Here is a 27,436-nt window from a genome sequence, read left to right as displayed (position 1 = left end):
TCGCCTACGTTAAATATATATTTTTTTGCCTGACACATTTATCCATTCGTGTTAATTAACTTGACCGTATAGCATATAATCAACAATAATCTTTACTTAATTTAGCTTTTATTGTGCAATGGGGAAAAAAAAATATAAACCGGAAGTTCCCGCGGTGCTATCTCTCGTGCTAAGTAAGCGGACAAAATCTCAACACCAATTTTTATTAGATTGAGCAATGCCATTAGTAGAAATACCCAATTAGTAGTTATTTTAATACTTGGAATGGAGAAGATGTGGGTTAAAAGTAGAAGAATTGTGTGGCATATTCAATGAAAGCTTTTTTGTAACCCGAGGGAAGACATTTACGCTCAGGTTGGTGTCCATGTCTTTGTTAGACAGGCGAGACAAACTTATTTTTTTTTTACTGATCTCCGCTCAATGTCTTAATTGTGTTTAATCGAGGGGGACTTGTTTTCGTCTTTATGGCGAATCATAACGCTAATTGCTAATTTACCGAGTGAACCCTGAGACCCAGCAGTGACCAACAACAATTAAAGTGGCATTTGATATGCGTTTAATTGAGTGAGTGTGTGTTAATGAGAATTGTTTGTGATTAAATACAGAAATGTTATCAAAACGAATGCTGGCGAAATAAACAGTCCCAGTGGGCTAATGCTGCTAAGCTAGCTTGGTAACTCAGTGAAGTGGCACAGGAAAAGCATCCATTTGGGTTGAACGGAACGTTAAATAATGACACGCTACTTCGTATTTACTCGTTTGTTGTGTTAATTCCATCACTTAAAGCTAGATTGTCGTTTTGTGTGACGTCCCGGCTCGATTCACACTCCCTTTCGAACAAAGCATCCTCCCTTTTGAGGTGTCCTTGAGCTTCACAATGGATGACTTCCAGCAAGGAGGCAGTGGTCGAGAATGGGCCTGCCAAGATGTATGTTTTGTCGCATTTTGTGCAAAAATGTAAAGGAAAAACTTCTTGCTCCCGTCCCCAAATTTAAAGCAAAGCCATTAGACTTTATCTCAAGTATTGTTTAGAAATCAGTGTTAGTCAGACAAGTGCACACCTATGTAAACATGCATATCAGATTTTAAACATTACACACAAGTTAAAAATCCCATCCATCCATTTCCGAAAGGCTAATTCAATGTTATTTTTAAATTTGCTTGGATCATAATTAGCATAAATAAATCAACTGTTGATCACTGGATCTGTCATAGACATAGATGGGCTCGGAGAGTCCTGATTGCTTTGGACGGTCCGTGATCACAATGACCGAAGAGGAACAGCAGCAGCAGCAGCAAGATATCGGTTGCCTGATCAACTCTGATGGTGAAGAAGTGGATTTGTCTGATCTCCGTGAGTTGGATCGCTTTCGTATTGGAGTTGGCCTATGATTCAAGCACTGTCACAGTTACAAGTCTTTTTTTTTTTTTTTTCCACCCAGGAGAGAGTGGCAGCCCGGGCAGCGGAGCCACAGAACCTCCCTCCACGGCGTTCCATCAGAGCGAGAATGAAAAGCCGGCCTCGTTCCACACCTGCTCCGTATGCGGGAAAGACTTCCCTTACGCCTCCAAACTCCAGCGCCACCTGCGTACGCACTCGGGAGAGAGGCCTTTCCCGTGCTCCATGTGCGACAAGAGATTCCCCGAGAAGGGTCTGCTTATGATCCACGAGCGGGTCCACACGGGAGAAAAGCCCTTTCCGTGCACTTTCTGCGAGAAACGCTTTGCCAGTCAGGGTGAGCTGCGACTCCACCGGAGGACGCACACGGGCGAGAGACCGTACCACTGCTCCATCTGCTTGAAGAGCTTCTCTCGCCACTGGCACCTCAAAACGCACCTGGACGCCATGCACTCCGAGGTGGTCGCTGGCTTTACCAGAAAAAAGTTCCCGTGCTCGGATTGCGACAAGAGCTGCAATTCCGCCGCCGAGCTGCGGGATCACCAGAGGACTCACACGGGCGAGCGGCCCTATCAGTGCTCCTTTTGCGATAAGAGGTTTGCCTTGTCGGGTACGCTGGTGCGCCACGAGCGGCTCCATACCGGAATCACGCCCTACCACTGCTTGGATTGCGGCAAGACCTTTGCGCAACAGTGGACGCTGACCACGCACATGCGCACGCACAGGGGGGAAAAGCCGTACAGCTGCACGCAGTGCGACAAGTCGTTCGTGGCGCCCGGCGAGCTCAGGAGACACACTCGGATACATACGGGGGAGAAGCCGTACATGTGCGGCGACTGCGGGAGACACTTCTCCTTGGCGGGGACCCTAAGGAACCACAGGAAGTCTTGCTCGCAGATTAAATATGGAGCATCTGCGGTTGAAACTGCGGCGGGAGAGTCATCTGAGCGAGACCTGGAGGTCGACAGCGTCAGCACTGAGGTGAGCAGTTGAAGTTCAGTCAGTTGATTATTATCAGTCTTTTTAAGTGACAAACTTTTTTTTTAGGTGTCTGTCATTCAAACCGAACCAAGCGTTCAGGCCTCCGCCACCTTCTCGTCGTCCTCCTCTTCCTCTTCTTCCTCCTCCTCAGAGGAGGTCAACTGTGACCAAGCGGCCGAGGTTGAAAATAACTCCGATGAGGCGGAGGCGAAGGAAGTTTCCAGCCCGCACATGAGCGTAGTCGTGAAAGAGGAGGAAGAGGAGGAACCCTTGTGCGGTAGTTTAACATGACACGTTACTTTTCCAGATAATACGTGGATGATTTCAACTAACCTGCCCAGTTTGGTTTGTTTTTCCTCTGTTGACTAGATGAAGCGCTGGCTACAGAATGTCCTGCCGTGGACAGAAATGTACCTTCCCTGAAGGAGGAAATAGAAGATGACGATGATGTTATCAACAGTAAGTGCATTTCTGCAAAGATTCTGTCGGGTTCGTTTTTGAAAACGCGAGTCAAGTCATTTTTGTTGTGTATTGTTGTCAATTAATTGTCTCATCCATGAAACCCGCTAATATGAAAGTACAGTGGCATAGTAGGCCTAAGTGTCCCTTGCTTGTTTTTTTTTCCACAGCACCTCCAAAGGACGGTGAGGATGCATCAGGCGGAATCATCTCGCCGACCTCCCAGGTGAAGGACCAGCCTAAGAAGAACAGGATCACAAGCTCGTACTGCTGCGGCTTATGCGGCAGAGACTGCCACAAGATGTCGGCGCTGCAAATCCACATGCGCATCCACTCGGGCGAGAAACCTTACCAGTGCGCCCTGTGCGGAAAGCAGTTCACCCAGAAGGGTCAGCTCAAAGGCCACCAGAAGGTCCACACAGGAGAGAAACCCTTTGCCTGCCCCGAGTGCGGCAAGTGCTTCGCCCACTCGGGCGCCATGAACCGACACCGGCTTACGCACACGGGCGAGAAACCCTACCACTGCTCCATGTGCGAGCGCAGCTTCAACCAGTCGGGGCGCTTGCGGGAACATGAGAAAACCCATTTCGGGGACAAGCTGAACTGCCCCGAGTGCGACAAGACGTTCACGCGCTCCTCCAGCCTCAAGAACCACTTGAGGCTCCACACGGGCGAGAGGCCGTACAACTGCGACGTGTGCGGTCGGGGCTTCAGCCGGTCGCAGAGCCTCAGGCTCCATAAGCGGAAGCACCAGCTGCTGCAGGCGGAGGAGGACTCCTACTTCAGCGTAGGAGACGAAGACATATTGGACAATAAGTCCCAGATTGGTGTGTGTAGTCAAACTGTCAAATGTGAAGAGGATTTATTTCTAGAAAGCACACCTAGATAGAGGTGTGGTTTCTACAGGAGTCGCTTTTGACTGGAAAGCAGGGGTGCCGAGCTTGTATTTTGCTGCAGGCCACGTCGTAGAAGATGAAAATCCACAGAATAGAGAAATCGTGTAAAACTTATATTATTTAAGTCAAGTCAAAATTGATTATTATATGTTCTAACGCAGTTTTCTGATTAATATTGCTTTTGTGGACTATGGATCAAGCACCAAAATGCCTTTTTTTTGTTGTTTTTTTTGTCTTAGGAGGCGGCCACTTGGTGTCCACTCATGGACTTATACTTCCCCAACTCGACGCGTCAAAATTACTGCGACTAAAATGGCGTCACTTGCCCTAAAAATCTTTTTAAACATATTGTATGTGTAAGTTGAAAGGTTATACAAGGCAAAATGTTATTTTTCCCAAATATTTTCATTTTATATGATTTCTCTGTTGCCAATTTGAACCAATTGGCTCCATGAAAATCATGGAATCCTCAATATCATTAACATGATGGTTTTAATTCTTAAGGAAAAAATATTTAACTCGCAGCTTAACTAAATAACACACAAGTCGAGCTACGTATATTCCGAGTGCGTGCGTGACTTATACCCTTATCCAAATATTGCATCTTTTTAGATTGCTAGTTTTAGGACAGTGCTATAAATGGGAGCAAAAAAAGTGAAAATGCAACTTGATTGTATTCATCCTATGGCGGCCAAAAAACATTTTGCCTTTGTGTGTATTGTTTTTTATTATTCTTATGACAGTCTTGTACTCACAAATGTGCTTGGCCTGCGTTGCCCTTCTTCAGAAAGTTGTACTAGAATTTGAAATCTAAAAAAACGCTCTGGAAATAGAATGAAAGTGTGCAATTTTTTTCCCCCTGTGGCTTTGTCTGTCTCAAAAGCTGTGTCCAAATTCTACAAGGATCCTTCGCAAGCTGGGTTCTTCGAAGGCTCCTCATGTAGGCACCAACTGCAGCTTGGCCATTTTACGTAGACAAGTGTGTGCTGAAGCAACCTTGGGGCCAGTCTCACCTTGTGCTAAAATTAAAATCAATTTCATGGTGAGACTAAAAATCATGGTCACGCAACTTTTTTCTAACCAAATTTAATTTGTGGTTATTTAACTTCTATATCTATGAAGTCTAATTCTAATTAGCTTTTACTCTTTAATCAATATTTTGAAATGTAGGACAAATCTGTAATTATTGAGGCAATTATTTATTTCAGGTATTACTAATTGCGTTTAAAATAAATCAATTACGGATCTCTCATATTATTAATGCAGCTATGACTTAAAATACTTGTTTTCATAAATTCCGAAGCAACTCCTGAACGCATCACAGGGGTCAAAGAAGGACAAATCGAAACGCCACCGAACTTTAATTAATTCTTAAAATGTCTTTATAGCTACAGAATTTATACCCAGTAAAGTTTCTCGATTAGGGTTGACAATGAGCAAGAGACATTTTAAATCCAACCAGGGCAAATTGGTTTGGTTTCTCGAGCGGAATCTCAAAATTTCGATGCCTTTAAATGCAGCACACAAATAAACAGACGCACATTGCGTCAGCGTTGATCGAACACACCTTGGACCGTGTCTGCCATTGCCAAGTCAACGTAAAACATGTTTTTCTTCATGCCCATGCCTTAATTTGGCTGCTCATTATCCTTCAGGTAAGAGCAGGTTAAGACAACTTCCATTTAGTTTTGTACTTCATCACGCTAACCGCTGCCGCTGTTGCTAATCGAGTTAGCTAGCTAGCGACAGCTAGCGACTATCCGCTGAAATCGTAATTATTATTTACAATTTCGTAGAGTTACAATTCTACGAGGGAACCACTTTAGTTGTATTTTTGGGGGAAATGTTTAAAGCCGTCTTTACGTGATATTCAATGTGGAATATGCAAAGGTAAGAGCGAAATTGATTGCAAGCAAAGATGGCTGGAACGGTTATTTCATACGAGCTGCTTAGTATGAAACATGACATGATAATTCTGACTGCAGATACTATGAAATGAGAACATTAATATAATGTTACAAAGAAGAAACTTTGTAAATAAAGTTTCAAGATAGGATGTCTTATGTTGCATGTGATTGTGTTTATGTTGGTATGTAATGTTTCCCTTTATTATGGATTATTATTCAAATAATGGTGGAGGAAATTGATTAAAGTTTTACTTCCTTGCAGTCCTTACGTACAGATTCTTTTTTGGTGGGGGATCTAATTGATATAGTCAATTTTGTATTTGGTGTTTCCCCCAAAAAAACCTTTCTAACTACCTGCAAAAAGAGAAGTGCCATTCTTATTGCACTTTGACCTGCCGGTTATCTCAGAGCCACACGTCGTAGCGGCATGGTGTCGTATCAGCTCCTCAAACCTGAAGATGTCCAGCTATCTGAAGTCAATCAACTTGGCGACGAGGACGAAAATCCAGTGAGTTAATAAGTTATTATTAAGTCTGTCAAATGTCAAATGTGTTTTCCCCTTGATAAGAAAAAAAAATTGAAATTTCCCATTAAGAAAGCTTTACTTTTTTAAACTTTACCCCCTCCCCCATTTTAAACAGTTCCCAGGTGTCTTATTTTGAATAAAACAACTAATATTGCTCCATTTTACTAAGCTGTAAAGCTTGTTTTGTTTATTCCCCTCCCCAACGGTCAAATAACACGCACCTCCATGCGTCATGAGATGTTGTCATTAAAATATAAAAAGATTTATTCAGTAACGATGATGTTCTCTGCCTCCGAAGGCGTCACGCACGGAATTCGCCTCTCTGCTCCCCCGTCGTATGCCATGCTCGTCCACCACGGGGCTCCTGGTGATCGGCTGCCTGCTTCTTCTCCTCTGCGGCGGCTGGCTGTTGGGCACCATGTTCTGGCTTCACCGCCCCTCGAGCCTGCTGCCTCACGGACACCCGCCGCCGGCCAAAGCCAACACCACCAAGACCTGGGAAACTTGCGGGCTCATCCCGGAAGCGTGGCGGTTTGACTGTTACCCGGAGAGAGAAGTGGTGGTGACCAGAGAGATGTGCGAAGCGAGGAACTGTTGCTTCATCCCTGCTTCTTCTAAAGCTCAGCCCTCAGGAGGCAACGGTGTTCCTTGGTGTTTCTATTCCCCGGAGTTCCCCTCCTACTCCATCGAGTCCATGAAGGACACAAGCTTGGGGATGAGAGCTACGCTTGTCAAAGCCGTGAAGACTTACTACCCGGCAGACGTTATGAGTCTGGAATTGGATGTCCGCTACGAGACGGAGACGAGGCTCCGGGTCAGGGTAAGTGAAGCACTTTTGCCAGGCTATTATTTTTACTCAATTGATGCCTTGCCCGTTCTTAATGTGGACCTCATTTTAAGGCTGCCCCCTTTCCTCCGACTAGATCACAGACCCTTCAAGTCCACGCTACGAAGTTCCCATTGCCGTTCCCGCTGTCACCAAGAAGGCAGAAACCCCCGACTACAGCGTGGAGCTCTCCAAGAAGCCGTTCGGTCTCGTCGTGAGGAGGATCTCTACAGGAGCAGTCCTGTAAGTTATACAATGAGGTCTCACACTTTCGCATCCATCCAGTTTGTAATCTCTCCATGGGTCCATCCTATTTGTTTTCCTTCAGCCTGAACACCACCGTGGCTCCTCTCCTTTACGCCGATCAGTTCCTGCAGTTCTCCACCTCCCTGCCCAGCGAACACATCTACGGCTTGGGGGAGCACCGCTCCAGCTTCCTGCATGACGTCCAGTGGAACACGCTCACCATGTGGGCCAGGGATGTTCCTCCTACGGTGATGGGACTTCCTCATTCCTAGCTTCACCGAGGACTTCTGATGTAGATGACGCTCTATAATGTCCGTTTCTTTCCAGGTTAAAACAAACCTGTATGGAGTTCATCCCTTTTATCTTGGAATGGAGAAGGAGAGCAATGCACATGGGTTCTTCCTTCTGAACAGCAATGCAATGGGTCAGCGTGTTTCAAAACTTGCTGTTAGGCACGGAATTAGACTGCACTGTAATTGGTTTCATATTTGCTAGATGTGGCCTTTAGTCTTTCAAGAAGATATGGCGCCAATCGATTAATTGAGAAACTGCAGGCGTTAGAGCAGAGGCCACTTTTGTTTTCCGTTGACTTCCATTTTCTATTTCTTCAGATGTTGTCCTGCAGCCTGCCCCGGCCCTCACCTGGCGCACAATCGGTGGGATCCTCGACTTTTACGTCTTCCTTGGTCCCGATCCCGGATCAGTAGTTGAACAGTATCTGGACGTAATAGGTAACTTTGGATCGTGTAATCATCTCAAATAGTGATTTCTTTTTTAAAAAATGACGCTAGAATAAAATGTGATTGTACATCTGCAACATTTAGGTGGCAGAGGTGCTCTGAGTGTTGGTCTTTTTTTTTTTCTTTTCTTCAAAAGGACACTGAGTCATACATTTTGGTACCTGATACTTTTTCAGGTGTAAATATACTGATATTTATTTTTCATTATGTGTACCTTACATGAGTTTCATTTCAATCAATGATCGGGGTCCTTAGGTCATCCGGCGATGCCCATTTACTGGGCTTTGGGTTACCACCTGTGTCGCTGGGGCTATAACTCCAGCAACGCCACCTGGGAGATGGCCAAGCGCATGAGGACCTATGGGATACCTCAGGTAGTGTGGAATTAGCATAGTCTGTCGGATACCATGAAGACGTTAAAAAAAAAAAAAAAAAAATCTTCCTCTCTTTGGTTTCAAGGATGTCCAATGGAATGATATCGACCACATGGACCGGATTCTGGACTTCACTATTGACCCGATTCACTTTTCAACGCTCCCCGGTATGGTGAAGGACCTGCACCATCACAACCAGCGCTACGTGCCGATCATTGTAAGCGCGACAGACCTCGAGTACTCGCGTATTGTTTTGTGGTAGAGTCTGATGGTCTTTGCCTTCAGGATGTCGGTATCAGCAGCGTCCAGCCTGAAGGATCCTACTGGCCGTACGACGAAGGACTCAAGAAAGGAGTTTTCATCAAAGACGCGGAAGGAAAAACACTCGTTGGGAAGGTGAGGATGCTTTCAAAGACGGGGCACAAAGAAAAGAAAAACCGGGTTTCTTTTTCCAGGTGTGGCCGGGCCTGACGGTATTTCCCGATTTCTCCAACGATGTCACCCACGAATGGTGGTACGAGAATCTTAAGAGGTTCCATGACCAGGTGCCATTTGATGGATTATGGATTGTAAGTATCACAAACTTGGTCAATAAAGCTGATTCTGATTTCCAGATAATTTGGCAACCACATAGGGATGAACTAGCAACATTTTTATTTTATTTTTGGGTGTGTACAAATGTTCCTCGTGTTGTTTCAAGGCTTCGTTTAACCCAACCTCCTCTGTCATTTTGTTTAGGACATGAACGAACCATCAAATTTCGTAGATGGATCCACTAAAAGCTGCCCATCAAACAAGCTGGATAATCCTCCGTACACACCAGGTGGGAGAAGTTGAATCACCCCAAAGTAATGTCGTTCCAAGTCACATGACATCCGATTCACCTTTTAGGTGTGCTAGGAGGTGTTCTGAAGGCCAAAACAGTGTGCGCATCCGCATTACAGAACCAATCGACACACTACAACCTTCATAGCCTGTACGGACTCATGGAAGGCAAAGCATCTGCAAAGTCGGTACAGTTTGAGGAAACCAGTCACATCCACTTTGTCTTGCTTTCTGATCGGTCGTCTTGTCATGTTCCCAGCGCTCTGAGGAGGATCTTGGCCAAGAGAGCTTTTGTGATCTCTCGCTCCACCTTCCCCAGTCAGGGCATGTACACTGGCCATTGGCTGGGAGACAACAGGAGTCAATGGCCGGACCTTTATTCCTCCATAGCGGGTCAGCAAGAAACTCACAAAGCCATCCTTCAAGTTCCTTCTTGAACTGACATTTAGAGTGGCGGTTCCAGGGAATGCCATTTTAGCTTCCGTCTGTGTCATGTCCTTTCAGGTGTCTTGACTTTTAACCTCCTGGGCATTCCGTTGGTGGGAGCAGACATCTGCGGCTTCAGCGAGCAGCCGGAGGAGGAGCTGTGCATCCGCTGGACACAATTGGGCGCTTTCTATCCCTTTGCTCGCAACCACAACGCCATCGACATGAAGGTTGGCGTCCTGAAAACACACAAAGCATCGTCACGAACCACGGGGTCACTGCTAATTGATTTACGATTGTTTCTCTTGGACTGAATTGCGTTGTCATTTTTTTTCTGCTTCCAGCCGCAAGACCCGACGGCGTTCACCCCGTACGCTAGGGTCGCCATGCAGCAAGCTCTGATGCTACGCTATTCTCTCTTCCCGCTCCTCTACACGCTCTTTCATCACGCACATGCAAAGGGCCACACCGTTGCTCGGCCGCTCATGTTTGAGTAAGTAAAAGGAGGGAAAAACGTAGACAAAGAGATTTTAAACGGACCTCATCATCATTTTTACGCTGTGCCAACACAGCAACTAAGATATATTTGTAAAATCAACCCTTCACATTTGTGAAAGGTCACTTTCAAATTGAAATGATTATTTTTTGAGATATTTTCTTTTATCCCCCTCCCCAATGCTCTCAATAGATTCCCTAAGGACACAAGAACATACAATATTGATAAGCAGTTCCTCTGGGGGCGGAGTCTACTGGTGACTCCAGTGTTAGATGCTCAAGTCAACTTTGTGGAGGGTTACTTCCCAGAGGGTCTGTGGTATGACTACTACACGGTAAGTGACGACCGCTGAGCTCTTGCCTCTTTGCCGTGGAGTTCTTACACGTCCGCCGGCGCGCCTCCCGTCCAGGGCGACTCCATCAACAGCACAGGTGAAGAAGTGCGACTCTCTGCTCCCCTCGATAAGATCAACCTGCATTTGAGGGAAGGATCTATTATTCCGACGCAGGTAATCGCAATGGTCTTTTTATTCCAATCAGTGAGTGAAACCTCAAACTGGATTTAAATGTGCCAATGGGAGATTCCTTATTTTTGAGTGGATGCCATTGCAATTGACAGACTCCCAACTTGACTTTGTGGGTGAGCAGCAGGCAGCCTCTTCATCTAGTCACCGCCTTATCGGAGAACGGCACCGCCTGCGGCGATTTGTTCTGGGACGACGGAGAGAGCCTCGACACCTTTGAGAACAACCAGTACGCCTACATCGTCTTCAGCGTGGCTCAGGTACCGTACGCACACGTGCTTGTTGCGTTGCGGCAGAAACTTGCAGAACCGGGTCAATTGTCACAACGTTGTACACACCCATCAGACAAAAAAAAAAGCTGCATTAAAAAGGAAGGCTGACTTCCTGGTGTAAAGGAGCTTTGTTGAAGTGAGGGGTGGGGCTTTGTTTATTTTGGTAGACGACAAAAGTGTACCGAATAAAAATGGCAACCGACTTTCTGATTCCTCCCTCGGTTCCGTAGCAAACGATGAGCTCGCAGGTGCTCCGCGCCCACTTGGAGGCCTCGCTCATCACGGTGCAGTCGGTGTCTTTCTACGGCGTGAAGAAGAAGCCCAGCAAGGTGCTGGTCAACTCCACAGATGCTGCCTTTGCATACATTAGCAACCAGGTGAGGTGGAGGAGATGTTTTTATTCATACACAAGTTTGCAATTCTCTTCCACTATTGCCTGAGAATGCAGTTTGGTTTTTTTAGGCTTTAGTAGCACTTGTTGATCTTTGCTTCACTGTTTCTGCGTCCTGGCAGGTTTTAACAGTCGCAGATCTCCACCTTAACCTCAATCAGAACTTCACCATCAGCTGGCTGTGAGCCCCGCGACCCACCGACCGCTTGCTTTGTTCTACTGTAGCTGCTGGTGGTTCTCCAAGTAAGCCTGAAGGACTGACTGACTGACAAAAAAATAGACACTCAATGCAGCAAAAATCCAGCCAACGTTTTTTTTATTGACTATTTTAGTGACTTGGTTGTGAGCACCCTATAACTTCACTCAAGGGGTTTGTTTTCATCGCTGGTGCATTCCTGGAAAGGTTTGAATAAATGTCCAAACGCATTTGTCAGTGCACATAAATGCACAAAAACAAAAATACATTGATGTTTAATTTCGATTTAATGTAAGTACGTCTTTGAGATTCCTCCACAGCGGCAATAAGCGATGTGCAGTAACCCGGAGACAACTGTCAGCGCTGCTTCTTTTGCACTAATTTATGAGATGAACACTGGTATCTTGTGATTTCGTTTGCATTTTCCTGAAAAGTTGCTGTTTGCTGCCTGAAAAAATTTCATGTTGGCCGGTTTTGTTTGCGTAGCAATAAAATTTGGTTTTAAAGTATTTGAATAACAGAAATGGCCATTTTCAGTTGTATTCACTCCCCCGCCTCAACATCAACATTTGTAGTTTTAACCTTTAAATCTAAGGGAACATTCCAAAAACATTTTATTACATATTACAATTCACTTCTTGCCGTTTCACCGTATTGTCAGAGAAAAATATCGATGTGGCTGTCCATGTCGGTGTTGGTCTTCCAAAAACAAAAATTAAAAATAAGCCTCTTGAATCAAAGTCAACCACTAGATATAAGTTCGTATGCTAAAAGGCTGTACACAAGCCAGTCTGTTCACATACTAACTATTTCCAGATGATTCGTAAATCACTCATTCGTTGGTCATAAGGGGGCGGGGCCAAAGAGAGAGAGAGAGAGAGAAAAGAGCAGCGGGGGTCTGTCTAAAAGCATTTTCCTCTGACAAGGGCATTTCCTGTGTGGATTTGGGAGGATTAGTTATTTGTGTGGGGGGTGTTGGTGGGCTTTGGCCTACAATCACTGTATTCTTGCGTAGTGTTCCATTAAAGGGAGGGGGGTTAGATTAGCATAAATTCCCCGCAAAAATAGGCATGAGACATTTTGGGAGTCATAAACATCGCCTAAAAACAGATTTCCTCTTTTTGTGTCTGTCGTGGAATGCTTTTCTTTCAAAACGTGGCGCTTTGCGGTCTTGAGACTTGACACAAACATAACAACCACGCGCATACTTTCTGTCTTTGTGCTCGTAGCATGAGGAAGGCATATTGAATCCGCTAAAAAAAAAAAAAAAAAAAGCTAATCTTTATGCTATCAGTGATTACAATGGTGGAAAAATCATGAGGTGACAATTGTTAATCACAGTTTGGGCTCACGTGTCATACAAGAAGTCTTTAAAATGTCATCAAAGCAAATGTTTGTGTTACATTGTGAGTCATGGTCATGCATGATGTCACGATGTAGCCCTGATATCACCAGTGAAGATCACTTGAGACCACCAAGGTTATTATCGTGAAGCTTTTGTGGGCTGGGGCCTCTCATGTTGTTGGAGATGAAGTTCAGGTTAGCTCTGTGCAGCAGTAGGATGGCCACAAACCGATATTATTTACAATTATAAAGCAACCCTAACCCCGAGACAAGAACCTCAAACAGCTCTAAGTTGAGTAGGCAAAATTCAAATTAAAGAACCTGGGGTAAGAGAAATCTCTCCAGTTAATTGACTGTTAAACGGTTAATAAAATTCTTAGGTAATTCTTAGCTTTGTTAAACCGGCCACATAAAATGTTTAAGATTTTTTTTCTTGACTTCCCCCTGTATTTTTGTAAACTCTCCATCTCCCCTTTATTGAGCCCACTACTTTTTTTTTTAAATAATAAGCTAAGCACCATATCAGTGTGAAATATGCATGGCTGGTTTAGGAGTCACACTATACAGTATTTATGTAGGCATTAAGATGACTAGTAGCTATCTTGCACCTCCCTGCTTTTTTTTTTATTTTTTGCTGCATGTGTGTGAAACTGACACACCCAGCAGACAAGACAGGACAGGCTGATTGTGCCTTGTTTACTAACATAGAAATTGCAAGCAAAAATGTTGGTTATGAGCAGAGAATTTAACAACAGGCAGCAGTTTGGCACATAAGTCCTCATAAAAGTTTATTGTTAGTCCTTGTTTAACTTTACAGTAAAATTAAACTTAATACAAAAATAACTACATGGGTTTTCATCCACACAAATTTGCTTTACGAACTTGTGTTTATTGGGAAAAAAACAATTTACGGTAAATTCGTATACGCATGCGCATATTAAGCCACGCCCACATAGACGTCACGACCAACCTTCCACAGGTGTCCGCTGACTGGTCGATATCGATATCGGTGTTAACTCTCGAAGGCGCAGCATCGTCCATACTCAGGAACCCTCATCCTCCAGCGTGGCCGTGGAGGAAAAAAGTTTCACGAGTGTATTCCACTGTGGACGTAGGCAAACCCCGCGGTTTTAGCAGGGGAAGTCGGGGGAGAGGATCCACCACCGCGGAGAGGGAGTCCGCGGCGGAGCTGCCACCGAGCCCTGCGGGATGTCGGCGGTAAAGGCTCTCCAGCAGTGGTGCCGGGTCCAGTGTGATGGCTACCGGGATGTGACTGTCACTAACATGACCACGTCGTTCCGCGACGGCCTGGCTTTCTGTGCCATTATTCACAAACACAGACCGGATCTCATGTGAGTACGACATAAAGCATAAGACTTGTTAAGTCGACTAACTTTGGGATCGTTGCTACTTAAAAATGAGGAAGAAGCTCAACTGGCTGGGCTACCTCTAAAGTTTTGAAGAGTACTAGCTTTGTGTAATTAAGTAGAATCACTTAGTTTGGTAAATGTAGAAGTGGGCCCTAACTGGATATATTAGGAACAAAAACGGACTCTGCAACGTCATTTGGGATAAAGTAAAACGACACAATGGACAACACTTGCATACAAAGTAGCTTTGCTAGCATAGTGATGTGATTTAAAAAAAAAAAAAAAGCCAAACTACCCAATGATAACACGGAAAATATATATAACTAGCTTGAATACTGTATTTCAAGTCGGTTGTATTATCAGTGTTAATACTTACTGGTCACATCCTAGTTTAACTTCCCTAGATACCTATCAGTCAATAATTCCAAATCTTATCTGACTTTCCCTTCCCTCTATTGTTTTTTTTCTTTTACAAAAACATTAAAGTTCACACCCACTTCTACACAATACCGATACCTATTGGTCTGGAATGGAGGCGTATCAACCTGGTGATAATGAGTCACATTGTTTAGCCTTGGCAGAGGTCCTTGTTTTATGTTGATTTATGGCATTCTAGTTTTCTCCGTAAAGGCATTTTTATTTTTCCAAACAAGTCTTGATTTAGATCGCATTGGAATTGTTATAATAGCAAAAGCATTGGGCAAAGTACAGAACCCTGGGGACCGCCATGTGGGTTGGTGCTTTTTTTTTTTTTCCGCAAGATGAAACCAACTTGTTGAAACTTGACTGTTGAATAGGAAAGAAGGAGTAAAATATGTGTTTTAGGGTCAAGGTGTTTGACTTTTCATGAATTGTGCTTTTGTTTGGGTTTGTAGAAAACAGTAAGATGTGCTCCTTGTTTCATTTTATACATTTTTTTCCCAGATATCAAGGGCTTGTCCCAACATCTCCCGCAAACCTGTTTGTGTCGCAGACTACAAAACATTGCTTCAGTGATCTCACGCAAAATGTTCCGATAATCCAAGACTGAGGATTTAACTGTGTTTAAAGTCAGTCATTGTCATGAGGTGCTTGAGCATGACTCAAGAAGGCAGATTCATCTTTTAGAATGAACAGATGAGGAAGTTGGCAGTTGTTACCTAATAATTATCTTTCCCCCTCTTGCAGCGATTTCGACTCATTAAAGAAAGAAAATGTCTACGAGAACAACAACCTGGTAAGAGTTTACCAACATCTAGCATTACACTATAATCTCGAATCTAATATATCAGAATTTTCAGAACGGCTTGGTAAGACGCATTTTCTCGTTGGACTTCCCAAGTAAAGTTAATTTACAATTAGAGTACTTAGAGTAACAATGAGGGGAATCACTAGAAAGCTCACGTCATGAGTAAAATTCGACACGTGTCCCATCTTTTGGCTTTTAAAATGAATTATTTTTAAAATGACATTGGTTCAAGCGCGGAACCTTGAGGAACTCCAACCAGTCGTTCTGTCATTTTCAAATGACATTACTTAGTAGGGGTGCTTTCATTTATTTTCCGGAGGAATGTCAAAGGATGGGAGCGCTTCAAGTGATTTCAAGTGTTTAAACAAGTGTCAACGCTTTGGCCGCACAGGTGCATTCCTGCTATTTCGCTTCGGATCTGTCCGGACTGTGGGATAGTAAAATTCCTCTTGTGTTCATTGCGTAAGTGTGGACAGTGTTCCATCCGTCAAAGCAAACTTAATCCGTTTTTACGACACGTTCTTAATGTTCTTGCTTAATGATTTATGACCATTGCTGGTGCTCGACTTTCTTTATTTGTAACATTTGAAGTTGTCGAACAGCTTTTCCAAACCCATGCACCACCCTACAACATCTGGCAGCCCCATGCAGACGTTCATAACGTTCTACTTTCCTCTGCTGGTGATCTTTGAAGGCTTTTCGGGTCGCCGAGGAGCAGCTCGGAATTCCTGCGCTCTTGGATGCGGAAGACATGGTGGCGCTCAAAGTTCCGGACCGCCTCAGTATCCTCACGTACGTCTCGCAGTACTACAACTACTTCCACGGACGCTCCCCAAGTGAGTATCACCGCCTATCTCTAGTTCTCCTCCCATCATCTTCATCACGTCTCACACATCTGTGTTTTTCCCAGTTGGTGGTGTGGCGGCGGTAAAGCGTCCCGCCGAGCCACTCGCCCATGGGCCGTCGGGGAAAAAGAACGCGCCGGTGATGTCCAAGGTGTTCCCTTCATCCAAGCCTGCCAAGGAGAACAATCCACCTTCTTTAGCGAACATCACAGCACCTCTCCCCCGCCCGAGACAACCCAGAACCGTTCGACAGGTACAACCGATACCAAAAAGTGCGGCTGTTGAAAATGTCACACAAATGTACGCAAGCACTCCTAACCTTTCTCAGGACGTTGCTGCTGAGAAATCCAACGAAGTAGGAACTCTGAGTAACAAGTGCGTGTCCTGCAACAAACACGTTCATCTGGTGCAACGACAGCTCATTGACGGGAAGCTCTACCACAGGAACTGCGCAAGGTAAGACTTATTGATCATATCTGACCTGATAGGATGGTGTTTTTGTTATTGTCACGCATTCGCCTGTGCAGGTGTCCCTGATATTGCTTCCTGTTTCTGTCTTCTAAACCCCTCATCTCCTAGGTTACTGGCCCCTCCAATCATAAGTTCACACCTAAGGGATGCGCCTTCGAGTGTTCCTCCTTCGACAGGCCTCGCCAAAAGCAACACCGTGACGGTGACGCCTACGGCGCCACCCAAACTGGGCCCCTCATCGCTAGTCCAGAAACCCAGCCCGCTATCCAGCATCTCCGGCAGAACTTCATCTCCGACTAGGCCGGCTTCAAACCCCCAGAAACCAAGCCCCCCATCCAGCATCTCCGGCAGAACTTCAGCTCCTGATAGGCCAGCTTCAAACTCCCAGAAACCAAGCCCACCTTCCAGCATTTCCGGCAGAACGTCTTCTCCTAATAGGCCGGCTTCAAACCCCCATAAACCCAGCCCTCTCTCCAGCATCTTCGGCAGAACTTCATCTCCTAATAAGCCTGCTTCAAACACCCGCAAACCAAGCCCACCTTCCAGCATCTCCGGCAGAACTTCATCTCCTAATAAACCAGCTTCAAACCCACATAAATCCAGCCCTCTTTCCAGCATCTTCGGCAGAACTTCATCTCCTAATAGACCTGCTTCAAACCCCTACAAACCAAGCCCCCCTTCCAGCATCTCCGGCAGAACTTCACCTCCGCATAGAGCTGCTTCGAACCCCGACAAACCGAGCCCCCCTTCCAGCATCTCCGGCAGAACTTCATCTCCTAACAGGCCTGCTTCAACCCCCCACAAACCAAGCCCCCCTTCCAGTATCTCTGGCAGAACTTCATCTCCACATAGAGCTGCTTTGAACCTCATCATGGCTGCTACGCAGAGTCAGACTTCTCCAGTCACGAACCGACCCAGTATTCCCGACACCACTCTCACTACACCGGCTGCCATCACCACCAAGCCCGTTGCAGCGCCTCGGACGTCTGCCACCGCGGCCAAGACCATCCAGTCCAAAATGAGGTTCTTTGAGGCCGAGAGCGACGACAAGAAACCTGCAACCAAGACTGCAGATATCGCCCCGAAAGAGTTCAAGTCTGATGATCCCGTTAAGAAAGCCCAAGGAGATCAATCTGCGGCGAGAAATGTCGCCAAGGTGGTTATAATTCAGACTAAGGTGGACGTTAACAACGACAAAGCGGGTGTAAAGAAACATGATGAAAATCAGGGTAGTAATGTCGCAATTGTAAATATTGCCAATACGGGCAAAAGTCGATTACGGGAGCGTTTCGATGAGGGGAAAGGAGGTAATAAGAAACCTGGGGTCGGTGAGGATGCTAAAGCAAAAGCGGCGGACACCGCTAAGAAACTCTCAAAAGAAGAAAACGACAACAGTAAGCAAATACCAAAGGCAGACCCGGCCAAGAAAAGTGATTCAGCGTAAGGACCCCAACTGATACTTGACGCTGTTGATTTCTAGTGGAGAAGATCTGAACACTCCTTTCAACCCCTTTCTTAAGCACAACCCGGGTCCAGACTGGAACCAAGGAGCCGGAGACGAGGAGGGGGAGGGTGAAGCTCAAAGTCAACCCGTCCATCCTCTCCGACACGAGCCCACTCGGAAGCAGAACTCCAGAAAGAAGCCTCGAGGGTTCGAAGCCAGCACCACCCAACACTTCAGGTATCAATTTGACCGTACTGACATTAGCATGGCTTTAAAATATTTATTGATGATTACTTTCATATCATTTCACACAAATATGTTCTTGGTCAGCAGAGACGGAGATGCCCACCGACTGGAGGTCCATGCTCAAGCCTGTCCCTAAAGAAACAAAGTAAGCCTTTTTGTTTATTAGTGACTCTTGATGTTTTTTTTATTTTTTACATTTTTTTTTTTTTTACATTTTTTACATATTCCTTTCTGTCATTAAATTGATGGATAATGTTGGCCCCTTTTTTTTCGCTACAGATCAGATGACACAGCTCAGTCCTCCACTGAAGTACCGCCTAAGAACGCCGGAGTCTCAGAGTTGTCCGAGGTGTCTCTAAGACCCGTGAACCCTCCTTCATCCCAAGGTCCAAATCAGCAGATGCTATATTGCAGCTCGGGGGTCCTCCTGTGCAAGTCCCTGCATTGTTTTTCTCATTCTTTGCTTTCTCAGGCATCCGTAATGGTCACCCCATAAACACGACAACATCGTCGGAATCAAAAGTCTTGAAGGTATCTTAAAGGGAAAATTGTTGCGATTGGATGCTTCTGTGTTAATGATGGGGTTACCGTCATCACCAGTAGCCACGTGTCACTTTGTGCTTCTTTACCACTGCCCTCATGTGCAGATGAAGCCCGACTTCATTCCCAAAGAGGCCATCATGAAGGAGCTGATGGAGATCGAAGATAATCTCAACCAGTTGGAGAAGAGAGGGGTGGAGCTGGAGGCCAAACTCCGGCACAGCGAAGATGGTTTGTTTCCGCAATCGAGTGTCAAATTTCAGTCAAATCCTTCCCCTTGGTCTGTTTATGTGTTTTACATCACAAAAACCTGGCAGTTGCGTAGGGGTGTGCGGACTTTTTATACTCCCTATATATATGTACGACCGACTCGCCGTTTGCGTTTCAGAAGGCGAGGATGACTCCCTCATGGACGAGCTGATGGTGGAATGGTTCACGTTGATCAGGAACAAGCAGGTGGCCATGCGGCGGGAGTCTGAGCTCGTCTACATGTGAGACGCTGGCGAGTCGAATGATTAGTTCGAAGGTCTCCCTCCGTACATCAGTTCCTGCTTGACTATTATGTGTATTTGTATAGCGGTAAAACCCAGGACCTGGAGGAACAGCAGCCAAGTGTTGAGCAGGAGCTTCGAAAGCTTATCGAAAAACCAGGTGAGGAACCAAACACCTTTCCCTTTTTTTTTGTTTTTCTTCTACTCCAGCTGTGACTCAAGACTGGAAAATGTGTCATATGCTTCACAGAACATCTGAAAACGGCATTTGAACGCAAGCGAGAAGAAGAGCTGATGAGCAAGTTGATGGAGATCGTCAACGGCCGCAATGCCATTGTAGAAGGTTTGGACGAAGACAGGCTTAGGTAAGCTTGCAAACAAACACTACTGACACGATGTTGTTGACAGAGGTGAAATCACAACTTTGTTTTTCTCTGTTCTGTTCTACCAGAGAGGAAGAGGAGGACCAGGAGCTGAACAAACTGATGGAGAATTTTAGTAAGTATTTCACCAGATTTTAGAACTTCAGATTCAGTAGTGTGAATAAACAGGGTTGACAAATGTTTGCGCTAAATGCCGAACTGTGTTGCTTTTCGGTGTATTGTTAAATGTGTCCAAATGTCCTCTCCCAGGTGTAAAAAAAGACAAACCAAAGAAAAAGTCTCCCATATCCAAACTGTTCACCTGGGGGAGCAAGAAGGAGGGCTGACGCCTGGCAGTAAACTCATTTGCTGCCCTCTTGTGGTACTGGAAGGGGGGGGGGGTCTTTCTCAGCATGAGAAGTTAATGATGGCTTCAGTTCATTTTAATCCACTTACACTCTTAATCTACTTAACACACAGATAGATAGATAGATAGATAGATAGATAGATAGATAGATAGATAGATAGATAGATAGATAGATAGATAGATAGATAGATAGATAGATAGATAGATAGATAGATAGATAGATAGATAGAATAATCTGCTTTGTTAAATCAGACATTGGCTAGCTGATGTGATCCATATTGGATCTGAAATGATTTAAAATGTGCGGAGGCTCTGATGCAACATTTTCCATGTTTACCGCCTGCTAAGTTGTAGTCATTTTATTTTTAATTCTATTTTGATTGTACTTTTATGCTTTTATCTTTAATTGCTTTTTATTTGCTATTGCATAATGGTTACTGTGTCTATTTCATTATGCTCAAAGCCATTTTTGTCATGTACTGAATTTTTGATATGGACCTCTAATTTAAAAACATAACACTCATTTATATAAGGTTTGAAACGTTTGCTCACAATTATAAAGTTTGGAACTTGAAACCAAATGTCTTCTATTTTCATGAAGAGTTTGTTTCCCTTTTGAAGACCCGTAGATTTACGAAACAAATTGCATTCCTCTTTTCGCTGTAACTGGCAGTTGCATGTTGCGTGAAAAGCTCTAGCATATTTTATTTCCAATTCTATATTGGTTGCAGTTTCATGATCTTTTTTGTTTTTCATTTGGTATCGTATAATGGTTACTGATGTATTTCATTACGATCGAAGCGGTAAAAGCCAGGCTCACGCAGGTGCTTCAAATAGTTAAGAGTTCAAAAAGTCAGTCTTTTTTTTTTTTTTAGGTAACCGGCAATGGTATTTTGTATCGGCACTAAAAAAACAACACAAAAAAAACTTTTTTTTATACACACAAACAATAAAAAACAATCCGGCATGAATATCAGTGGGATGAACAAAATCGTAATGAATCCCCACTCCGATATTGTTACAATAAAATCTTTTTTTTAATTTTTGCAGGATTTGTTTCCGAAAGATGGCCTGTGCATTGCTTACATAATCGTGTCCAAACAATTTCGGGCTTAAGATATCCGCATCTCACAAAGGAAAAACAAGCCATGGCACCAATGGTACGCAAGTGAAATCATAGAGGCTATTTCAGTGACGTTCCATTCCTTTATGAGAGGCTATTTCAGTGACGTTGCATTCCTTTATTTATGGTCTTTGTGTGTGTCCACAATCGTCGTCATTGTGATATATATATATATTTTTAGTTATTTCTTAATTAGGTTGGATGTCTTTCTGATCGCGACGATTTCTACTACTGCCACTAAAGGCACCACTGGGATAAGGGGCACCCGAATGTCGAGGAGACGGCTGTATCTGTTGCGTGGATTTGGAAAAAATCGAAAAGACTTCTGAAAGGACAAAACGTGCCGCTCGTCGTGACTCGGAAGCGCAACAGTTATGACATTCCGTAAAGACTTAAAGGAGACGAGCAAGCAGCTCTATGGCGTCAGACAAAGGTGGTTATATAAGGTTACGCGGCCGCTTTTGCGTACGTGCAGCACGCGCGCACTCGTCATAAAGTTCCCAAATGCAGCCAATGAACGAGCAACAAATGTGCAAACTTTCGAAGCGCCATTGAAGATGACGGCGATTGAGCGCTTTATAGAGACTCGCTCGCTGAGCTCTTTTGGCTTGTTGGATTCAGTGGATTCGCCTGCTCGCACCTCCAGATCCAGATCCAGCTCCGAACGCTCCCTCCTTTCCTGGTCGTCCTCGAAAGAAGATGAACTTCTCCAAGCTGCTATGCTTGGTGCTCGTGTACAGCCAACAACTTCGTCAAGGTAAGGGCGTTGAATTCAATTCCTATGTTGCTAACCATTTTGCGCAAGCTTTTAGGCGCATGAATAAAACTGGATTTAGGAGACTTAGGACTTTGTTGTGTGTGTGTGTGCCTTGCTTTTTCTCTGCCACATCACTTATACACTTTAAAGACTAAATTCGGATTTTTGTTAACAAATTGAAATACTTTTTGAAATACTTTTTCATTTTCAAACAGAACATGGCGTTTTTTTAAATCTAGATAACATGTTCCCTTGATTTCAAACACAGCCTATATTTAAAAAAAAAATCGAAACCACTCGTGGAAACTTTAATAGCAAACTATTAGGAATGAATTCTGATTTTTGTTTTAAACAATTAAAGGGAGTCACATTTTACATTTCCCAACCAAACATGGCGTTTTTTTTTTAATCTAGATAACATGTTCCCTTGATTTCAAAGAAAGCCTATATTTTAAAATAAAAATAATCAAAACCACTCATGGAAACTTTAATAGCAAACTATTAGGAATGAATTCTGATTTTTGTTTTACACAATTCAAGGGAGTCACATTATACATTTTCCAAGCAAACATGGCGTTTTTTTAATCTAGATAACATGTTACCTTGATTTCAAAGAAAGCCTATATTTAAAAAAAAAAAAAAAAAAAACAAAACCACTCGTGGAAACTTTAATAGCAAACTATTAGGATTGAATTCTGATTTTTGTTTTAAACAATTAAAGGGGGTCACATTGTACATTTTCCAACCAAACATGGCGTTTTTTGAATATAGATCATTAAAATGTGTTACCTTGATTTCAAAGAAATTCTAAAAAAAAAAAAAAAAAAAGAAAACATTCCAAACCACTCGTGGAAACTATCATTGCAAACACTGTTAAGACTGAATTCAGACCTTTTTTCAAACAATTAAAAGACATGATTTTAAAGAAAGCCTTTAAAAAAAAAACATTCAAATGTCTTTAAGACTAAATTCAGATTTTCTTTAAACAAAGGAAATCACATTTTGCATATTCAATAATCAAAATGTTACCAAAGAACCCCTATTTAAAAAAACACTTCAATATAGTATCTTAAAAATATATAAGAATATTTAAAACCACTAATTGCAAACGGTCTACACTATAAAGAATCAATTCAGATTTTTTTTTTTTTTTTCAAACAGCACATGCTTTTTTTTTTCTCTAATCCAAATGTTAATTTGGTTTCACAGAAAACCTATAAAACAAAACATTTCTAACTGCTTTCACGACGAAACATTTCTAACCGCTTTCATTGCAGTCAGTATACACTATTTCGAATAGATTTGGTTTGTTTTACCACCAAAAAAAGACCAATAATCACATTTTGCATTTTCAAACAGAACATGACGTTTTTTGTACAAAATAATAGATTCAGAAACCAAGGGAATCACATTTTGCTTTTACAAACACAACTTGGTGGGGAGGGAGGAGTAGAGGTCATCCAAATATGTTCCCTTTGTTTTTGTTTGAAACAACACTCCTCGAAAAGAAGACAAGACCGACACATTCAATTTGGTCTTACGCAGGGCGGATTACAATTCGGATCCAGTGGTGTCACGTAAATAACAAAGACAACAATTTACAATGGCAAAATTCATATTCAGAAATGAACATGGCAAATAGCCATTCTTTCCTCAAATGTGTACTTTGCACACAGACCAGACCAGAGTGGGTGATACTTTGCCCTCTTCTGCTTTTGTAGTGCTGGCGAACGAGACACCAGAATGCGAGGGCAAGACGGATGGCAACACTGTGCCGTGCAACGGCAAGAAGGGCGGAGCGCTCAAATTGAAAGTCACAGGCGGTCTTTCTAACACTGAGACGGTTGCCAAGTGGCAGAAGGGAACGGGCGACATTGCCACCGACAACAAGTACACGATGGCGGGCAAAGACCTGACGATCAAAACCCTGGATGTACCGGACGAGGGAGAGTACACGGCCAAAAACGTATCACCAGAGGAAAAGTTCCAGGTCAAAGGTTAGATGTTGCAGGACAGCCGCTGGCCGCACGAAAGCTTCTTGTGCACCGTTTCCTTCGCATGTTTTAGGAATGTGTGTGTGTGGGGGGGAGGCACGCCCACAGGGACAACACGCACACACTCCACACAGGGAAACTCTCTTATGCTCAGGAGAAAAGTTGGAGAAAAATGTCCAAAATTTGACCAAAATACATCTCGGCGTCCTTTTCAAAGGGTCCACTTAGCGCCACAGTCTTTGCTCCAATGTACTTTGCGCACAGACCAGAGTGAGTGATTCTGCTTTTCTTGTGCTGGCAGTGGTGGACTGCTTAGGTAGCAAAACCTCCACACCCGCGGTGTGCAAGGGCAAGAAGGGTGACAGCATCAAATTGGGGCTCTCAGACGGAACTGTCAGCTCAATCTCCTGGAAGAAGGGGACGGAGAAGATTACGGCCAATACCACCAAGTACCCAGGTGGAGTCACCGAGGCTACCCTGACGATCAACAACCTGGATGACAAAGACGAGGCAAAGTTCACGGGCGGCGCCAACGGCGAGGGAGAAAGTTTTTCCGTCCAAGGTTTGATGTTGCAGGAAAGCCGCTCGCCACACGAAAGCTTCTTGTGCACCATTTCTTTCCCATTTGATCACTTGTGCTTTTCTTGTGCTGGCAGTGGCGCCAGTCTGCCTGAGCAGCGATGCCAGTTGCGTGGGCAAGCTGAGCAGAGACCTCGTATTGAAAGTCGAAGGCCCAGTTACTGGAAAGGTCACCTGGGAGAAGGACGACACTCCGCTTACCGATCAGAGATACGTCAAAAGCGGAACAAATGAAAAGGAGCTAATGATCCCGAACCTGGTAGCACCCGACGCGGGAACCTACAAGGCCAAATACGGCGCGAACACTGTGCCCTTCACTGTCAGCATTCCGGGTGAGTTTGATGTTGCACAATCCACTCGGTGGTACGAGACCCGAAAAGCTTTGATTGAGCCGGAACCATTTTGCATTTCATTGGCAGTGGAAGCTAACCAAGAAGCTAGCCCATTCAGCGGCACTTTTTCCTTTACAAAGCGCACTCGCGGTGCTGCGCGCAAAAGTGTGCGGCAAGTTCAAACGTTGCCAGCTGACCTTTTCCAATTGCCATTCTCCCATTCAGAGCCGAAAGCGAGCGACGGCACCACCAAAAAGCCGGCGCCGGGCGGCGGCACCACCAAAAAGCCGGCAACTATGGGCGGCGGCGGCGGCGGCAATACCACTGACACAGTTGTTGTGCACGACAAAAACCCCGGAGGCGGCGGCGGCAGCGGCAGCGTCCTGTCCTACTCACCTGCTCTGCTGGTGACGGTCACCCTGGTGCATCTGCTGCTTCAGCTGGCCGCCTAGAAGACAGCACAGCACAGCACAGCACGCTGAAGGTGGAGGCAGAAAAAGCCAGCGCCAGGCAGCCCGCCCGCCCGCCATTGATTGGTCTCTGCATGCATTCTCCGACCATTGATTTGCCACTGTACATTTTGCCATTGAATTGCCACCATAGGCGCATTTAGTCGTTGATTAAGCTTACATTTGCTGCCACTGTAGGCGCATTTAGTTAGTTGGTAAGTTTTGGCGCATTTAGTCATGGATTAAGCTCATGCATGGAGTTAGATTTGCTTTTTCTTTGATTTGCTGCATTTTGCTGCTCCATTGTTCTTTTTTCCCTATCTTCAATAAAGTCGTCGATCTTTGTTTTGTTTTGAATGAGCTCATTCGCAAACGGCGGCTACATTTAGGGCTTGAATGACACCCACACACAATATGATTGATTGATTGATCATTGAGTAAGCTGAGTGTGAACAAACTTGCTGCATCCACCAAAGATGAAATTGTGCTCGTGTTTTTCTTTGCCAAAAGTACATGCTTCATAGTGACCCAAGTTGAAAAAACCAAATTAAATGAAAAGAAAAATTATATGGAAAGGCTAAAGGAAATTCGGAGCAAATGTCTTTGCTTTAATGAAAGCCTTACAAATTATTGCAGCTTACTTTCGCTAATATTTGGAGTAATTACATACAGACCAAATACCACTTTTTAAGAATGAAAACATTGAGAAGAATAATTACCATACATGGAAACAATTTGTATGTAGTACTGTGCTTAAAGTGATAGTGATATTTAATTGTTTCGGTAAACGATTAAATATCTAATATATTTTGTCGGAGAAATCGATGCTAACAAAAAGACATCCGACCTAATTAAAAAATGACTCGAAAAATCACAATGACCACGATTGTGGACACGCACACGCCCATCAACGACTGGCGCATCACTGAAATACCTCTGAGCCTCTATTGAGCCTCAGTTGTGTACCATTGGCGGCACGGCTTGTTTTTCTTTCGTGAGATGTGGACATCTTAAGCCCGAAATCGTTTGGACACAATCGTGTAAGCAATGCCTAGGCCATCATTTGGAAGCAAATCCTGCAAAAAGAAAAAAAAAAAAACAGATTTTATTGGAACAATATTGGGGTGGGGATTCAATACGATTTATTTCTTCCATCAGATTTTCAAGCCTGATTGTTTTTTATTGTTTGTGTGGGGAAAAAATGTTTGTATTTTTTAGTGCCGCTACAAAATGCCATTGCCGGTTCCCTAAACCAAAATGGCTGACTTATTGAACTCTAAGTCTTTGAAGCACCTGCGCAAGCCTGGCTTTTCCCGCCCCACGCAAGTGTGTGTACTTAGTGTACGTACTTGCACCGTTTGACAGGACAAATTGACAAAGCGCAGGTTAACTGAAACGTGGAGTCAATGCCTAAGTGCGGGTGTGTTTGTGTGTCTTTGTTCTTATTGCATACTTTCTCCAGCTATAATTGCATGTCGTAGTACCAAGACCGATCAGAGTGCCGCAGGTATTATTGGAGGAATAAAGTGTCTTGGTTTTTAATGAACACTTATGCCTACTACGCTACTGTATATTGATATTGTCTAGACCAGTGGTTCTTAACCTGGGTCTGATCGAACCCCAGGGGTTCGTTCGGTGAGTCGGTCTCAGGGGTTCGACAGAGCCTCCGCTGAGGAGGTCCGAACAAACCTGATTTATTGTGTAAATTCAGATTTACCGGTATGTAATTTGTTGTGAGTTCACGCATTGTGTTGGTTTGGTTCTTTGAACAAGGTGATGTTCATGCATGGCTCATTTTGTGCACCAGTAAAAAAAAAAATATTTCTAGAATTTAACACACACACACACAAAATAAATCACTAACGAGGGGTTCGGTGAATGCGCATATGAAACGGGTGGGGTTCGGTACCTCCAACAAGGTTAAGAACCACTGATTTATATTGAATAGTTTATGTTTCTGTCCTGGCTGGTGCTTGGATCAGGTATTGGTAAAATAAAAATTATTATCTTA

General features: G+C 44.1%; 4 protein-coding genes and 1 long non-coding RNA gene across 7 annotated transcripts; 4 read left to right on the top strand and 1 right to left on the bottom strand.

Annotated features, from left to right (window-relative positions):
* The first annotated feature begins 318 nt into the window (after positions 1-318).
* On the top strand, positions 319-4,575 carry LOC125969130 (zinc finger protein 271). 2 transcript variants are annotated; one of them, XM_049720873.2, is made up of 6 exons: positions 319-354; positions 1,216-1,354; positions 1,443-2,380; positions 2,447-2,657; positions 2,750-2,839; positions 3,010-4,575. In XM_049720873.2, the coding sequence occupies exons 2-6, from the start codon at positions 1,222-1,224 to the stop codon at positions 3,726-3,728; spliced, it is 2,091 nt and encodes a 696-aa protein (XP_049576830.1). In that variant the 5' UTR covers positions 319-354; positions 1,216-1,221; the 3' UTR covers positions 3,729-4,575. The 2 variants fall into 2 exon arrangements, with proteins under 2 accessions (XP_049576830.1, XP_049576831.1); XM_049720874.2 differs by lacking the exon at positions 319-354 and adding an exon at positions 368-928.
* Positions 4,576-5,414: 839 nt separating this feature from the next.
* Positions 5,415-11,992, top strand: gaa2 (alpha glucosidase 2). The gene is made up of 21 exons (XM_049720869.2): positions 5,415-5,625; positions 6,051-6,150; positions 6,467-6,988; positions 7,092-7,237; positions 7,323-7,488; positions 7,568-7,664; positions 7,852-7,971; positions 8,236-8,354; positions 8,440-8,571; positions 8,640-8,750; positions 8,810-8,923; positions 9,093-9,177; positions 9,246-9,363; positions 9,439-9,572; positions 9,684-9,835; positions 9,950-10,098; positions 10,294-10,435; positions 10,511-10,609; positions 10,720-10,884; positions 11,127-11,273; positions 11,410-11,992. The coding sequence occupies exons 1-21, from the start codon at positions 5,609-5,611 to the stop codon at positions 11,470-11,472; spliced, it is 2,898 nt and encodes a 965-aa protein (XP_049576826.1). The 5' UTR covers positions 5,415-5,608; the 3' UTR covers positions 11,473-11,992.
* A 1,088-nt stretch (positions 11,993-13,080) lies between these two features.
* LOC125969141 (uncharacterized) lies at positions 13,081-14,661 on the bottom strand. The gene is made up of 2 exons (XR_007481492.2): positions 14,574-14,661; positions 13,081-14,143 (listed from the first exon to the last, which is right to left on the bottom strand). It is a non-coding gene; the product is annotated as an uncharacterized lncRNA (long non-coding RNA).
* Positions 14,035-20,772, top strand: LOC125969127 (MICAL-like protein 2). Of its 2 annotated transcripts, none has more exons than XM_049720867.1 (16): positions 14,035-14,179; positions 15,365-15,413; positions 16,120-16,261; positions 16,336-16,523; positions 16,599-16,726; positions 16,850-18,181; positions 18,262-18,422; positions 18,519-18,576; positions 18,711-18,817; positions 18,904-18,962; positions 19,079-19,202; positions 19,360-19,462; positions 19,549-19,622; positions 19,713-19,827; positions 19,914-19,960; positions 20,095-20,772. In XM_049720867.1, exons 1-16 carry the CDS (start codon positions 14,037-14,039, stop codon positions 20,169-20,171), a joined length of 2,907 nt encoding a protein of 968 aa, XP_049576824.1. In that variant the 5' UTR covers positions 14,035-14,036; the 3' UTR covers positions 20,172-20,772. The 2 variants fall into 2 exon arrangements, with proteins under 2 accessions (XP_049576824.1, XP_049576823.1); XM_049720866.1 differs by having other exon boundaries at positions 18,516-18,576.
* Positions 20,773-21,814: 1,042 nt separating this feature from the next.
* On the top strand, positions 21,815-25,769 carry LOC125969137 (muscle M-line assembly protein unc-89-like). Its single transcript, XM_049720891.2, has 5 exons — positions 21,815-22,071; positions 23,793-24,068; positions 24,367-24,627; positions 24,722-24,976; positions 25,202-25,769. The coding sequence occupies exons 1-5, from the start codon at positions 22,014-22,016 to the stop codon at positions 25,426-25,428; spliced, it is 1,077 nt and encodes a 358-aa protein (XP_049576848.1). The 5' UTR covers positions 21,815-22,013; the 3' UTR covers positions 25,429-25,769.
* Positions 25,770-27,436: the final 1,667 nt, after the last annotated feature.

The sequence above is a fragment of the Syngnathus scovelli genome, chromosome 5 (genome assembly GCF_024217435.2).
Source record: "Syngnathus scovelli strain Florida chromosome 5, RoL_Ssco_1.2, whole genome shotgun sequence".
NCBI classification, from domain to species: domain Eukaryota; kingdom Metazoa; phylum Chordata; class Actinopteri; order Syngnathiformes; family Syngnathidae; genus Syngnathus; species Syngnathus scovelli.
This window is presented reverse-complemented; position numbering and strand designations above follow the sequence as displayed.

Bases quoted from the DNA above. Each gene is read 5' to 3' on its own strand.
- LOC125969127 (XM_049720866.1), top strand. From the start codon at position 14,037: ATGTCGGCGGTAAAGGCTCTCCAGCAGTGGTGCCGGGTCCAGTGTGAT. The intron at 14,180-15,364 runs GTGAGTACGACA...CCCCTCTTGCAG, and splicing joins AAACACAGACCGGATCTCAT to CGATTTCGACTCATTAAAGA. The intron at 18,963-19,078 runs GTATCTTAAAGG...CCTCATGTGCAG, and splicing joins CGGAATCAAAAGTCTTGAAG to ATGAAGCCCGACTTCATTCC.
- LOC125969137 (XM_049720891.2), top strand. From the start codon at position 22,014: ATGAACTTCTCCAAGCTGCTATGCTTGGTGCTCGTGTACAGCCAACAA. The intron at 24,069-24,366 runs GTTAGATGTTGC...TTGTGCTGGCAG, and splicing joins GGAAAAGTTCCAGGTCAAAG to TGGTGGACTGCTTAGGTAGC. The intron at 24,628-24,721 runs GTTTGATGTTGC...TTGTGCTGGCAG, and splicing joins AGAAAGTTTTTCCGTCCAAG to TGGCGCCAGTCTGCCTGAGC.
- LOC125969130 (XM_049720873.2), top strand. From the start codon at position 1,222: ATGGGCTCGGAGAGTCCTGATTGCTTTGGACGGTCCGTGATCACAATG. The intron at 2,381-2,446 runs GTGAGCAGTTGA...CTTTTTTTTTAG, and splicing joins TCGACAGCGTCAGCACTGAG to GTGTCTGTCATTCAAACCGA. The intron at 2,658-2,749 runs GTAGTTTAACAT...TCTGTTGACTAG, and splicing joins AGAGGAGGAACCCTTGTGCG to ATGAAGCGCTGGCTACAGAA.
- gaa2 (XM_049720869.2), top strand. The intron at 7,238-7,322 runs GTAAGTTATACA...GTTTTCCTTCAG, and splicing joins ATCTCTACAGGAGCAGTCCT to CCTGAACACCACCGTGGCTC. The intron at 8,924-9,092 runs GTAAGTATCACA...CATTTTGTTTAG, and splicing joins CATTTGATGGATTATGGATT to GACATGAACGAACCATCAAA.